The sequence below is a fragment of the Triplophysa rosa genome, linkage group LG21, assembly GCF_024868665.1.
Source record: "Triplophysa rosa linkage group LG21, Trosa_1v2, whole genome shotgun sequence".
NCBI classification, from domain to species: domain Eukaryota; kingdom Metazoa; phylum Chordata; class Actinopteri; order Cypriniformes; family Nemacheilidae; genus Triplophysa; species Triplophysa rosa.
In genome coordinates, this window is record NC_079910.1 from 11,223,957 (window position 1) to 11,237,686 (window position 13,730).

The 13,730-nt window shown below is 37.2% G+C and overlaps 2 protein-coding genes across 2 annotated transcripts; both read right to left on the minus strand.

Moving 5' to 3' along the window:
* Positions 1-40: 40 nt before the first annotated feature.
* usp21 (ubiquitin specific peptidase 21) lies at positions 41-3,951 on the minus strand. Its single transcript, XM_057363236.1, is given in 15 exon segments — positions 41-416; positions 518-632; positions 728-837; positions 993-1,026; positions 1,029-1,065; positions 1,157-1,243; positions 1,357-1,460; positions 1,551-1,615; positions 1,771-1,893; positions 2,608-2,647; positions 2,650-2,721; positions 2,894-3,011; positions 3,138-3,191; positions 3,482-3,666; positions 3,821-3,951. Coding segments are annotated over 14 exon segments (1,206 nt in total). The 5' UTR covers positions 3,638-3,666; positions 3,821-3,951; the 3' UTR covers positions 41-325.
* Positions 3,952-4,381: 430 nt separating this feature from the next.
* On the minus strand, positions 4,382-13,151 carry arhgef3l (Rho guanine nucleotide exchange factor (GEF) 3, like). Its single transcript, XM_057320105.1, has 13 exons — positions 12,923-13,151; positions 12,638-12,695; positions 12,469-12,528; positions 10,918-10,962; positions 10,524-10,631; positions 10,010-10,174; positions 9,423-9,485; positions 9,249-9,345; positions 9,093-9,169; positions 8,736-8,993; positions 6,729-6,899; positions 6,381-6,573; positions 4,382-5,355 (listed from the first exon to the last, which is right to left on the minus strand). The coding sequence occupies exons 1-13, from the start codon at positions 12,976-12,978 to the stop codon at positions 5,108-5,110; spliced, it is 1,599 nt and encodes a 532-aa protein (XP_057176088.1). The 5' UTR covers positions 12,979-13,151; the 3' UTR covers positions 4,382-5,107.
* Between the last annotated feature and the right edge of the window lie 579 nt (positions 13,152-13,730).

Genomic DNA, 13,730 nt, shown 5'->3' on the forward strand with positions numbered 1-13,730 from the left:
TAAAAAAGTGTTTTAAATACAGATTTAATTGACAGATTTTTACATTATTTCCCTGTTTTTCTCAATTAAATCACATCGATAAAATCCACATATTCACAAAAATAATATTGGTGCAATAACATGTCTATAGATTTTTTACAACATACACTATCACATCAGGTTTAGTAAAAAATAAATCAGTAACGTGATTAAAGTGATCAAAACAATTACCTGATAAAAATACCAAAAAGTCTTTTTGATCTCAAAATCATAGTGGTTTTAGTGGCATCTGAAGCTTTGCCTGATAATCATTGAAGTCTCCTGTAACAACAGATGTCCTTTCTCTTCATTTTCTGCCGAAACTGTAGCTTTTAAGTTCATAGAAGAGAACATAAGCCTGATTGGACTGAAGTTTCTCCTCCTGTATTGTACTTACACTGTGAGAAAAACAGTGTGTTAATGTTTAAACATGATAATTTACTGTGAGAATTATCCTTAATAATGACAGACATGAGGTCAGAGTAAAAGCTCCACCCACCATGAGTCATTGTAGCAGCACCAGCCCTCCTCCTCTCGACATACAGCTGTGTAGTGACCCATATTTACAGTTCCTGAATGACTGCACACTGCATACAGATCATACAGCACTGGACCTAAAAGAAAACATCTAGGCATGATGCATAAACCTCCAAACAGAACATTTATTACTAGTATGTGTCCTATATATCATTAAAGTAACACAGCTCACCGCAGTCAACTGGTCCAAATGGTCCCAGATCCAACCCGGTCAAAGGGAAGGAAACGGTCACTGAGCTTTTACAGATTGAATATCTTGACATGGTAAATCGATTTAAGTCTGTGATATCAAGCGAAGTCAAGGGTAATAAATATAAACCTTCAGTAAAGTATGTATTTACTTGGATAATGTCACATGCAGCAAACTAAGTACAGAAACAGCCGGAGACCTGTCAAAATGCAACACACACCACAAATAATCTCCAATAACTCTATATTTATAAAGGATTCTAGGGAACCTTTGAATGGTCTTTTTGTGCTCTCAGTACGACGATTACACCGCTCGCACATCTAAGACACAAAATTTCACAGATTTCGACATAAATGTCCATGCAAGCAAGATATAACAAACGGGAACACATTGTTAATTTTCTTTACTTACTGGTGAGTTTTCCTTATCAAGTTTTTCCTCCTGTGAGAAGAGATCTAAACACTCCTTCAGTGTGACAATTCGGCCATATTCACTCTTCTTTAGCAACGGACAACATAATTATATAACTTTGCTCTGTATTACATGTGTGTGACACACATATACATAGACACATCATCTGCACACACCAGAAAGGACGTGAAGAATGTTACCTTTGGGACGGGAAGTGACAAGTCGCAAAACACGTCAAAGGTGTTGGAGTAATGAGAGCAGATGGAACAGTGCAGGGAACTGTGCAACTGACCTGAGAACAAATCTGTGGCAGTGAAACTGTGTGAAACTCAGGTGCTGAGAAAACAGTTAACAGGTTTGCAAACACAACACAAAGTGTAACAGCTCTTCATACCAACAATCTTACTGTCATCCCTGTCAAGATGTTTCTGCCACATGGCAAAAGCCTCCTCTGATATCCTGCAAGAGAAAACAGAAGAAGTGATTCTTAGCTGGTATGTCGCGACCCCAAAAATGTGTTCAGGGATACAGTACAGTACACATACAGTACAATAGGAGAAAAACTATGGATTCTGCTAACACAAACCAGACTTTGCATCTCAGGCATCATGTACCTGAATCGTGAGTATGTTGGTTCTTTATTTGGAATAACTGCAGGACGTTGGGATGGGCAACGGTTGATTTCTGTATGTAGTCTGTCTAGAAGGAACCGTAAGAACTCCTGGGCATCTTGTTGACTGTGTGAGAGTATAAAACACATTATGTAAGGATTGTAACATTTCAGGTACATACAACCATTATAAATAATGTTAAAGGGACAGTTCACCCAAAAATGAAAATTCTGCTATCATTTACTCATCCTCATCTTATTCCAAATCTGTATCAATTTCTTTGTTTTGATGAACACAGAAAAAGATATTTGAAAGAATGCTTGTAACCAAACAGTTCATGGCCACCGTTGACTACCAAAAATTGCTTTATATATATATATATATATATATATTGTTCTGTTGAATAAGATATTTGAAGAATGTAGGAAAGTTCTGGGACACTTTTGACTACCATTGTAATTTTTTCTACTATGACAGTCAATGGTGGTCAAGAACTGTTTGGTTACAAGCATTCTTTCAAATATCTTTCTCCGTGTTCATCAGAAGAAAAATGTATACACATTTGTAACAACTTGAGGGTGAGTAGACCTAAATTATGACAGAATTTTAATTTTTGGGTGAACTTTCCCTTTAATAAATGTTGATACATTTACATATTTCCATTAATCCAATTTGCAGAAGCTTTTATATAAAAGGACCTAAAAGTGCTTTAAAAAAGTATTTATTTGATTAGCTTGTGTGTTCCTTAGGAATCAAATTCATGACTTTGGCGATCTCTAATGTGAGTATAAAACTTGTACATGTGAAGTACAACAATAAAACGCATTAAACTGTACACACCGGTAGCCACTGAAGTGAGGTACTGCCTCTTTAAAAATGCATAAAACTTCCCAGGGTTCACTGTGTTATCTCCACTATCACATTCCCACAGAGCAGCCAAAACTTTGGAGAATTCTACATTGAGGTCACCCACAAAATAAACAAAGATATAAATAAATGATAACAATAGAAAATAGCTAAGACATCGGCATGCTTATATTAATAAAAAAATGAATACATTTAAATCTAAGCTATGGCAAAACTGAGTCACATCAGCAAAGTTATATTATAATATTGGGTGGATCACCATTCATAAGCACAGGCTCTTGGTTGGAATGCTTGTCCTGAAGATACGCTTTCATCAGACAATAGTCTCGAAGACCACGAGTATGAGAGAGACACTGCACAATTGCATTGAGGAAACACTGTAAATCAATAATGATATACATAAGAGAGAGATACTGACAAATAAATATAGAATTTTAAAGAATATCAAGTTTCTTTTGAGATAGAGAAAGCAACAAAACCATATTTTGTGAACTGAGACATACAGTGTTTCCAACGTTGCACAGTCCAACTTGTCCACTGCCCAGCTGAAGCTCCCTCTGTAGAAATACAACAGATAGTATGACATGTTTAATTACATCACACCACTAACAGGTATGTCCCTATACTGTGATTTATTGTTTATTTATAGGGCTCTGATCCAATTATAGCACAGCAGGGAGGGAAGACGCTATCATCTACAACACCGAGGTTAAGACCAGATATACATAACTCACCGGAGAACGGGTGAGTCTGATAGAAATATACACTATAACACAAATCTTACTGTATGTATCAAAACATACATGGAGTAAAATCATTATTTCAATAATGCACTCTCTTACTGTACCTCCTTATCCGTCACCAGTAGAAGTCCCATGATGGACGTGTATAGTACAGACTGTGATATGTCCACGTGTTCTGGCTGAAGGCCATTTTGAGTAACTAAAGTGCGGCACAAGGCCTGACACGAGTTGTTCATTGGAGTTGATTCGACTCTTGGCATTAGCTAACCTGTGCACCAAGTGACCCTGCCTGTGATATCGGTAATAAAAAAATTATATTTATTATTTATTATAGGCTATAGAATAAATATATAGAGTAGAATAAAAAAGGAAAATAACACATTTACCTATATGTTAACCCTTACAAAATAATTTTGTTAATCACAAAACATTTGTTTACTCACCCTTACAGGCCCGCTATTGTCCACCAATTTTCCGTGAGAACCAGTGTTTTTGTTGATCCAAACATCACCTCAATTGTACGATTTCAAAGCGTTTAGTTCCCTCTCACTACACCTGTTGTACTCCTGGCTGTCCTGTTTGCGAAGCTGCTTTAATCATCCCTAATCTTTCCTTTCTCCTTTCACGCCCTTCTATTTATAGCCATGTCTTTGTCTTTGTTTAAGAACAGCTTTGGCACTAACAGACTGTGACTGTCATGTTATTAAACAGCAGTTAGTACATATATACAATAATTGGAAAACATGTTATGTTGATTAAATACGGGTCTTAAATAAGCAACCCATTTTTCTTAAATATTCTGTCAAGAACAGAAAACCGTTTGTCCCCGTTGACTTGCAATTGTTTTGTGTCCATACCATAGAAGTCAATGGGGACCGACGGTTTTTGGTTACCAACATTCTTCAAAATATCTTCTTTCGTGTTTTGCAGAAGAATGAAAATCACACACAGGTTTAAAATGACAACAGGGTGAGTAAATGACGACCGAATTTTCATTTTTGAAGGTGAACTACTCCTTTAATCACAGTTTATTAGGAAAACACAAGTCAAATATTTACAATAAAAAAACTTGCACACAGATGAAAGTCTCAAGTTTATGGTGCAACAAAACTAAACTGGTTTTATGGAAGTTGTCAGTTTATTGAAAACCAAATGGTAACCATTATGTATTACAGGGGGAAATGGACCAAAGTACCTTTTGAAAATATCTCAGAGGACCTTCGAGTTCAAATGGCAAAAACCAGCACATCTGAGCTACATTCAGGTTGTATCTACAAAAAAAAACTACAGTAACAATGATTATCTCTCATACTGCCAAAGTGCAATGATGACAAGCATACATATACATAACATCAGATACCATTCAGACGGAATAAACCGTTTATTAACCAGATCAGATGGAAAATGGAGGCTCTATTTAAATTAATAAGGAATTGAGAGCTGGTTCTTATGTCTAACAATTCATATATTCATGATCACATCATTCACAACCTAAATCATACAAAAGCTAGAAGCACAAATCTAATACACATTATGTCCTCAATGAGACATCAGGCACCAGCAAACATTTGCATATGTGAAACACGAATACATATTGCTACACGTTCTCTAAATAAGGTATAAGACGTCAGCTGGGTGATGTCTTTTGTCCTGAGAAAGTTGGTTGTCACTGTCACAACAAAATGTGTTCACACTGACTCGATGAACCAGAGAGCATTTTAAGCCTCGGCCTATGTGTCTTGCATCTCCACATCAGAGTTTAAGTTCAGTTCAGCAATGTTGTTATAGAGTGCCGGGTCGGGGCTCAAACGGTCAGAGGGTTTGTATTGGCTGGCTTGAGCCTGTCTGTCTCGTGATTGGACCATTGCTTGGCGCAGACAGGAAATCCATTGCTGCTTATTGAAGGAATCGTTGGCCTGCAGGCTGTGAGACTGAGACTTGGTGCGTCCTGTGGTGCTTACACGGAAACAATTCTTCACTGAAGAAGTCAGAAGCAGAAGCGGGAGGTGTGGAGGATGGAGAGAAATTGGCATAAGATGAAACAATTAGAAAATGGCCATTTAATATCAAATGAAGAGGAAAGTAAACATGATGTATGTTTGATTTCATTTTCTGTAATAACACATTTATTTACATTTATTATAAATGATTTATAAAATATATATATTATAAAATATTTATATATTTATATTATATTTATTTATATACAGCGTTTCCTTTCATGTATGTGCGACAACAGAAAGAATTGTAACAATTTATGTCACAATACTGTATGTTAACTACATCACAGAATATAATATAACAGCCTATATAATTCATATATATTTATTTAAAACATTTAAATAATATATAAAATATAATATATTGTTTAAATTCATAACTTATTTGACTTAATTGTTAAGAAAATACAAAAAATATATATCTTTAAAAAGATAATGAGAAATTAAATAATAGCAGTAAATTCTACATACATGCAAAATAGATATCCTCAAGATGGTGCACAACAACAGATCTTTTTTTTTTAACAATGAACACTAGCTCTGATGTAAACGTATTAAATCAGTTTTAGAACAGTCTATTTACAATGTGGCATTCCCTTCCATTTTTTAAATTTGGTTAGAGATCTACTTTATTTTTTACCATTTGATTGTGTTTACCTTTTGAAGTGTTTATTTGAGTTTCAGAATCAACTGACTATCCCTCTGAAATGCTTGTCATTTATTGATTTGTTTTTATTTTTATTATTATCTTTTTTTTCTTCATTTTATCATGTACTGTTTCTGAACTGCATAACGTTCAACTGTTTTAATGTGCTTCATAAATAAAGTTTGACTTGTCTATAAACCATCATCCTTGATTCATGTTCTTGGCTTTCTATTTGCATTAAATACTTACACAGTGATACCCTGAGGCAACATCGTGCAATAGATGGTTAAGAGAAATATATCCCACAACGTCACTATAGTTTGCATTATTGCTAAACATTAGAAACAGTGCTATTACCTTTATCATTTCCAGTAAAGGCTCCACGAAAGGATCCAGAACTGCTTGGCTCTCCATCGGGTAGGTCCTCCAGATGGAGGTGAGCGGCGGGGAGGGGCTGACGATACACCTGAAACTGGACCGGTCCTTCCCTGTCCTGTGCCACCAGTCGAGTCAAAACCAACACCAGCTCAAACAGGAACACATGCAGCTTCTAGAGAGAAAAAACAGAAAACCAGTAAACAATAAATTATTTCTAAACATATGCTTCAAAGTGAGTATACTGTATACATTAACTGGGAATTAAAATAAAACAATATAAATATATATAAGGAAAAAATATAAAAAGCTCGAAGGAAATCTAATTACATGTCCTTTAGTGCTCTTCAGTTCACCATGACAGTATAGCAAACGAGAGGCCTGAATTTCCGGAACCCTCTGACTGTCTTCTGAGTAACACAGCCCACGTCTGTAAAACTGACACTCCGCCTCTCCAGTCTTAAGATTTACTTCTGTTATGATTCTTTGGATAAGATCCATCTGAGGGAACAACACATGAAGAAGTACAAGAAGTCATGAATATATACTACATATTAAAGGTGCCATGAATTAAAATCACAATTTTAACCCGAGCTTTTGTTATATAAGAGGGAATCGTATTCACGAACATCATGTAAGTGTCAGAACTGAAAACGACCTTGTTACTGAGATTACATCTGTTATTGACACCAGGCCCAGCGAACGCCAGGCTCTGGAATGCACCTATCCACGACATTGACAGGTTGACCACCGCCTCCAAAGAAAAATATCAACCACTACTTCTCTAGCCCCGCCCACTGGTTCGCGCATGACAGAACTGAAGTACCACAAGTGGTGCACAACCAGATAGCTAGCAAGCAATAAACAAACATGCCGTTAAAGATCGCTAAATATTGTGCCATCCCTGGTTGTGGAAGAACACAGTCGCTGCATAACCTTCCTTCGGATTCCGACAGTAGGAATGCGGGTTAAAGTTTATTTTTAAAGACGTTCCAGCTCACGTGGGAAAACATGGAGCGTTTGTTCGTTTAATTTCTCCGAGGATTCCTTCGTGAACAAGGCACAGATCGAAATTAAAAAGCAGTGCCGTCAATATTGGATCCGATAGGAATGGCGCAGCAATCTTATGTGAGTAAAACATATTTGTACTATGCGTCACTATTGCTTTGTTAGAGATCGCTTGATATGCCCTGATAGTGTTACCTGGGGACCTCTAGTCATTTGTAATAATTGTAATCGGCATCTCTGTGATTTGGCGGGCTCATATATCATTTTTCAAGGTTTTATCCACCGTTTGCGAATAATGGAGGCTGTTTTGAAGTGTTTTGGTATTCTTTCGGGTGCTGGGTGATATCCATAAGTTACCGGGAGTCTCACGTTTGTTTATTCATCATGGAAACTCTCGTAACATTTGAGACCCGCGATCGCGGTGATCTTTTGTCGGGTTCGCGATCACGGGTCTCAAATGCTGACAGGTATGGTCATATATCATTAAACGCAATACAAGTGTAGACTATACAAACTACACGCAAAGCCTTGCCATCACATCCGGGAAATAATTCAGTAAATATGAGTAAAATCATCCCGTGCGAATGCGTCACATGAAATACTGATGTGGGGAGGTAATTAATAAATCACAGGAGGTCTCCAGATAATACCAATGCCCTGCGAAAACTGCGAATGGTGCTAATGTGTAACCTAACGTTACATCTCTAACCAAATTCACAGAAGGCTCCAGCTACGCAAACTGCTATCCAATCAAAGCGGTGGGCGTTTACTTATAAAGTCTTCAGTGCGGCACGCCCATTAAAACCGAGCGTTTGCAGAGCTGGCCTCAAAACCTGGGTAGAAAATAGCCTATTACTTATTGATTTTGATGATTTTGACTGTAAAAACCACGCGAACGTCATACCTCGTACAACAGTATAAAACAATAAACAACACCACTTTATCACACCTTTAAAGTCCTGGTGAAATTAAAAATAACAATTCCTATTTATTCATGGAATATTGCAGTGTTTGTTATAAATAGGTTATCAGTGTGTGTCATTCACTTTTTACAATTCCTGTGCCCTCATAATCTTTAATCAAAATCTGAAAATGCACTTCTGCCCTTTAGTGGCTATCCATCTCAGATGAAGTCAGTTAGACGGCTTGGGCAGGGCAGAGCCGTTAACTCCTCCCCTTCAACTGTCAGTATGCTGCTAGTTTCATTTTGAAATGCATTTCGTGTTTTTATAAATCCAATCCAATCGCAATGTAAAACACAAGCCACGCCCACTATTTTTCTCAGTCGATTGCACTCGGAAATGCGTTGGAATACAGAAGTAAACTCACAGCCTGCGGCAAAGCTTCTTCATCCGGATGATCAGGTGGAGTGCTCTTCTGAATTTCCTTTAACAGCAGAGGATATTTTACCAGCCTGCTACGAGGCAAGTCCAGAAAGTTCCAAAGATCCAGTTTTCTGCTAAATGACGACTCCTGGCACAGCCGTAAGAACTGCTCAACACGACGGTCCTGCTTTTTCTGATCCAGCAGAGCTTTTGCCCCAACCTGATTACAGCAATATGTGATATATGCCTCCAAACAAGGAAACTATAAAAAGGGCACAAAGAAGAAATGTTTAAAGTTGCGACCTAATAATAATGTTTTCAATTGTCATGGCTATCTTTAAATCTTCTTTGTAACACTGACCCAATCCATCATTGTCGGGCCGACCTCCTGCACAGTCTTCTCCGCTCCACGAAGACCTTCAAGACGGGCTAAAAGATCTAAAACGACCAGGAAAATAGTGCTGAACACACCAGTCCACGGAAACGTCCATAGTTTGGGTTACAAAATAAAATGTACCTTCATGAAGGGGTATTAAAGAATCAAGGGTTCCAAAAATCTGTCCCAGTTCACTTTCTGTCATAATGTCTAATTTTAACATAGGCTCAAAGTATACCTGTAAAAAACAGTACAGATTAAAATCCTGTCTGTAAAAACACCATTGAGTACAATTCCACTGACTGAAGGACAAACCTTTTTCACTAGACTCAGATCTTCAATGAGCTGTTTCTCTCCCTGTGTCAACTCATATATGACCTGCAAAGAGATCATCAACAAGTGAAGCTAAATACAAGACAGTCTTTTTTAACCCCAAAGGTCAGGTGATCCTATTTACAAGCACAAATTTGTGGTTAACACATTTGTCTGGTTTACGAAACTGTTGCGATTTTTGTAAACTGGCACATTTTCAAAATAATTCTGCATGTCATCAGCAGAATAAAGTTCTGGCATTGAGTTATGCAGTCAGGTATCTCAACCAAACCCGCTTTGCATTTCTGTCTCACTCAAATGTAAGGAAACACGCAGGTAGAGCTAGAGAGGAAATTCTGCGACTGAAATAGAGAACATGGCCTCACATGCCAGCTCACTTCCTGTTTCACAACTAAGGTAGTGAAGACAGAGTCGGGCAGCCGAAAACTCTTGTGAAAAGGTGCACAGTAAGCCAGCACTTAACACTAACTCAAACTCAAACTAGTAAATAATTAAGGCGCTTTTTTCATTACAACCTACAAAAATAATCTTCAAAGGTTGTGAGTTCAAGTTCAAGCCGTTTATCTCACCTCCTGTCGCTTGATCTCTTTGGTGCTGAGCTCCTGACTCTGACTGCCCACTGTATCACTCCACAGCTGGCTACTCCGCCGCCGCGGAAACGACGAGGCCTTCTGACGTGTTCTTATTGGCATTGGGGGCAAAGGTCGGGCCTCTGTTCGGAAACTGATGGAACGCTAAGGGTGGTTTTTTTTTAAAATAAGACATTACTCATTTTCATTGTTAGTCAATTAAGGGTTAAAATTGGGGGTCCATATAACACATGCCACACAATCTGAGCGGTGAACATACATGATACCTCAAATCAATTGGAGAGATCAGCTTACAGCTTTCAAACCTAAAAAGCTTTACCCCGGCTGATAATAAAAGTGCTAACCTACAAAATCCACAATGAGGGAGGGACCCAAGCCCTATTAAGGGACCAGGAGGTGGGATTTTGTGACCTGGGCTAGTACGCAACCACCTTGCAACACACTCAGCCATAGAGTAACACACTATTAACAACTGTGTATTAGCATAACTCACCTGTATGGACTGACCCAAGCGCTTCAGAGCAGGGGTCTTCACTGGTGTTATGATACCAGTAACTGAAGAACTTTTGTCAACGGGTTTGACTCGTTTGTTACAGGGACCCTGTAGGCCAACAGCAGAGAACAAAAGCTGAAATTAACTTTCTGACAAGGATATCTACTGAAACTGAGAAAATTAACTGACAGCTCACCACAGACATTTGAACTTTCAATTTCATATAGATGAAACCGAAAAATCATTAGGCAAGGATCGAAGTTATTTGACTTCCATCATGATTTTTCGGAAAATATTATAAAGGTTAATGAGATACAACTAGCGTATTTTGAGAAGTTACATTTAATAGATAGAATACAGTATATTATAAATAAACAAACAGTGATGTCTATACCTCAGAATCCTGTATGAGGTCATCGATGGGAAAGTCGTCATCTTCCTGTAAGAGACGTGTATTATAGCACAGAATTTAACAACGGCACATCCCCACAGGCAATAAAAAAAATGAAATAGGTTAACATGTAAGGAGTTCAATCTATTCTAACATACACATCAGAATCAGTTGTCTGTTTTAAGAACAATAACAACACACACAGATACAATCATACATAATATTTGTTCAACCATTTTTTAACCATTAAGGCCATTGCACATCGAGTCCGAAATTTCCGCACATTAAAAAATAAATACGATCTCACATTGTGTCAATCACATTTACGCACTGCCTCTGATATTTTCGTCCGTCATAAAAAAATTCGGACTGGGTTAGATTGTCTGCGTTTTTCGCATCCATAAGCAAGCATTTTGAGAGGCGTTTGACAATTCAGAGACACCGTACAAACGAGCGCCAAATATGAAAAAACGCATACGAAAATTTCGGACTGTATGTGCAAAGACCTTTACTTTTAAGTTTAACCAAAACTCTGGGCGCTTTATCTGTACAGTATTGTCTACCAAATAAAGAATCAGTATCTTAACCATTTTTAAGATAAAATATGAAACACGATATGTGAAGAAGTATAAAACCATACTTAATTATTAGTATTTATTTATTTATTTAATTGCTTGTATTTAGGATACATAAAATACTAGAATGAAAGTGAGCTTAGCCAGACAAAAACATAATTTTAACCATCAATATTTGGACATTTTTTCAATACGTCAAAAATTAGACTACTGAAAAAGTAAAATATATTAAATAGGGCTGCTGTCCTTCTGAAACCTTGTATCTCCATATTTCGTGATTTTTTTGCCATACATCATTACTATTAGTCACCCTTTATGTTTGTCACTGGGTTTTGCAAATATCTAACCAATAAAGAGGATTAAAAGTGCTTGTCAATCATTTAAACAGTACAGTGTTTTTTTTCATTTCCTGAAAAACAATGAATTTGGACATACAAGGTTTCAGAAGGACAGCGATGATATATAAATGGTACATGAAGGAATCATGTATATTCACTGTTATCGGACACATCAAATAAAGCAATGACAGGTGAACAAGATCACTTAATGGGGCAAAGTGGATGTGTTCTGTGAGAGTATGTACGCATGTGAAGCCATCTTTCCGGATTGATACAGGAAACTGAGTTGTAAATGTCAGCTTTTTACTCACAGCTGAGCACTTCATTCTTTAACTTATGGCTGTAACCGTCCGTATGAATATCATTCTCTTGATTGTCTTTTGCATTATAGATATGTCCAATGACAAAGAAAGCTACAGATTGTTATGAAGTCAACGAGTCTCAAGTTTCTTGAGCCCACATACAGTTAAATAATAAAGTGCCAAAGTGTCAGCCCCCTTCCACCATTATCAAACATTTAACAATATCAAAAATAGAAGATTGAGGAATTTAATATTCAACATCAACAACACCATAAATAATTTTTATGACATAACAGTTGAGCACTCGTTTGATAGACTTTGACATAAACTACAACTTACACAGTCCTCCAAGATTCGGGATGAATTTTCAGCATCATCGGGGTCTTGTTTTCTTTTCTTCTGCTCAAAAAACCAACAGATAAACACTTTAGTGTCCCTCAAAAGAACATGGTCTACAGGTTAATCCAATTGAATTAGTTGAGATTTAGGACTTAAAGTGAAATCTTACCCCTGCAATATCTGGAAGGTTGGCACAGGTAAGGAGTCTTTCTCTAGGTTTAGGAGACCTGAGCGAGACACATCAAATAGAACTATGACACGAATATACAGTATAAACTTTAGCATAAATAATCTCGAATAAAGCAACTTCAAACTATTATATATTCATAACGTTTCGTTGTATGTCAAGAGACTCGGAAATAAAGGGTTTGTATATATATATAGACTCTTAACAGTTGATCAGAGTGACATCAAGACTTTAGGTTTGTGCAAATAGTGCCCAAAAAAGTCATACCAGGAAGGTATTGAATCAACCTCCGTGTCCTTAGGCTCCATCTTCGCCTCTCTCATTTCATCTTCAAACACGTATATAATAAAAATTCCGGCAAACAAATGAGAATTATATTCAAAATCAGATCATAAATCTTAGAAACACCTGCTCCAACTTTTAAAAGAAAAAGATAGCAAGACAAAAAAATTGATGTGCACCCTCTCCTAGCCCTCCCCTCTTCCTCTTACACTTGCATGTCTAAAACCACATCCTGTGCTGAAAAAAAGTTGTGCTTCCTGTTGTCAGGCAGAGCGAAGCCAAACCACCTCTGTTAACAGTACAGATCTCCACAAATGGCTTCTCTGTAATAACACCATCCGGTATATAACACCATGACTGAAAGGGAAAGGATGGTTTACCGGACCTACTGTCCCCATTCTGTGAAGTCTACAGCTCAACTGATCTGATCATGTCTGGATCAGTGACGTAGACAGGAGAAAGATACCCATGACTCGTATATTTGGCGAAAACATTTCTAGATGTTTTGTTAAAACAGTTGCATGCTTTCACAACCACTTGAAAGAGGAGGAAGAATATTCTTTGATGTAAACCATATTTTGGGGCCAAATACTGTGAAAACACATCACATGATGCAAAGCACAACAGTAGCAGCATCATGCTTTGAAGATGGTTCCTCTTGGTAGGAATGTGGTACAATGTGTAACAAACAAAATTATAGTAAGACGAGCCAAATGGATTTAAATTAGAAAGTTTATTTAACACTTAAACACTAAGTTTATACATTTATTTTTTTTGTTTAAATACGTTTATT

What these genes read in the sequence shown, in the direction of transcription:
- arhgef3l (XM_057320105.1), bottom strand. Translation starts at nt 12,978, where the DNA reads ATGAGAGAGGCGAAGATGGAGCCTAAGGACACGGAGGTTGATTCAATA. An exon ending in ACCTTCCAGATATTGCAGGG is followed by an intron (nt 12,529 to 12,637) that starts GTAAGATTTCAC and finishes TTTTTTGAGCAG; the next exon opens with AAGAAAAGAAAACAAGACCC. An exon ending in GCTTGGGTCAGTCCATACAG is followed by an intron (nt 10,175 to 10,523) that starts GTGAGTTATGCT and finishes AACCACCCTTAG; the next exon opens with CGTTCCATCAGTTTCCGAAC.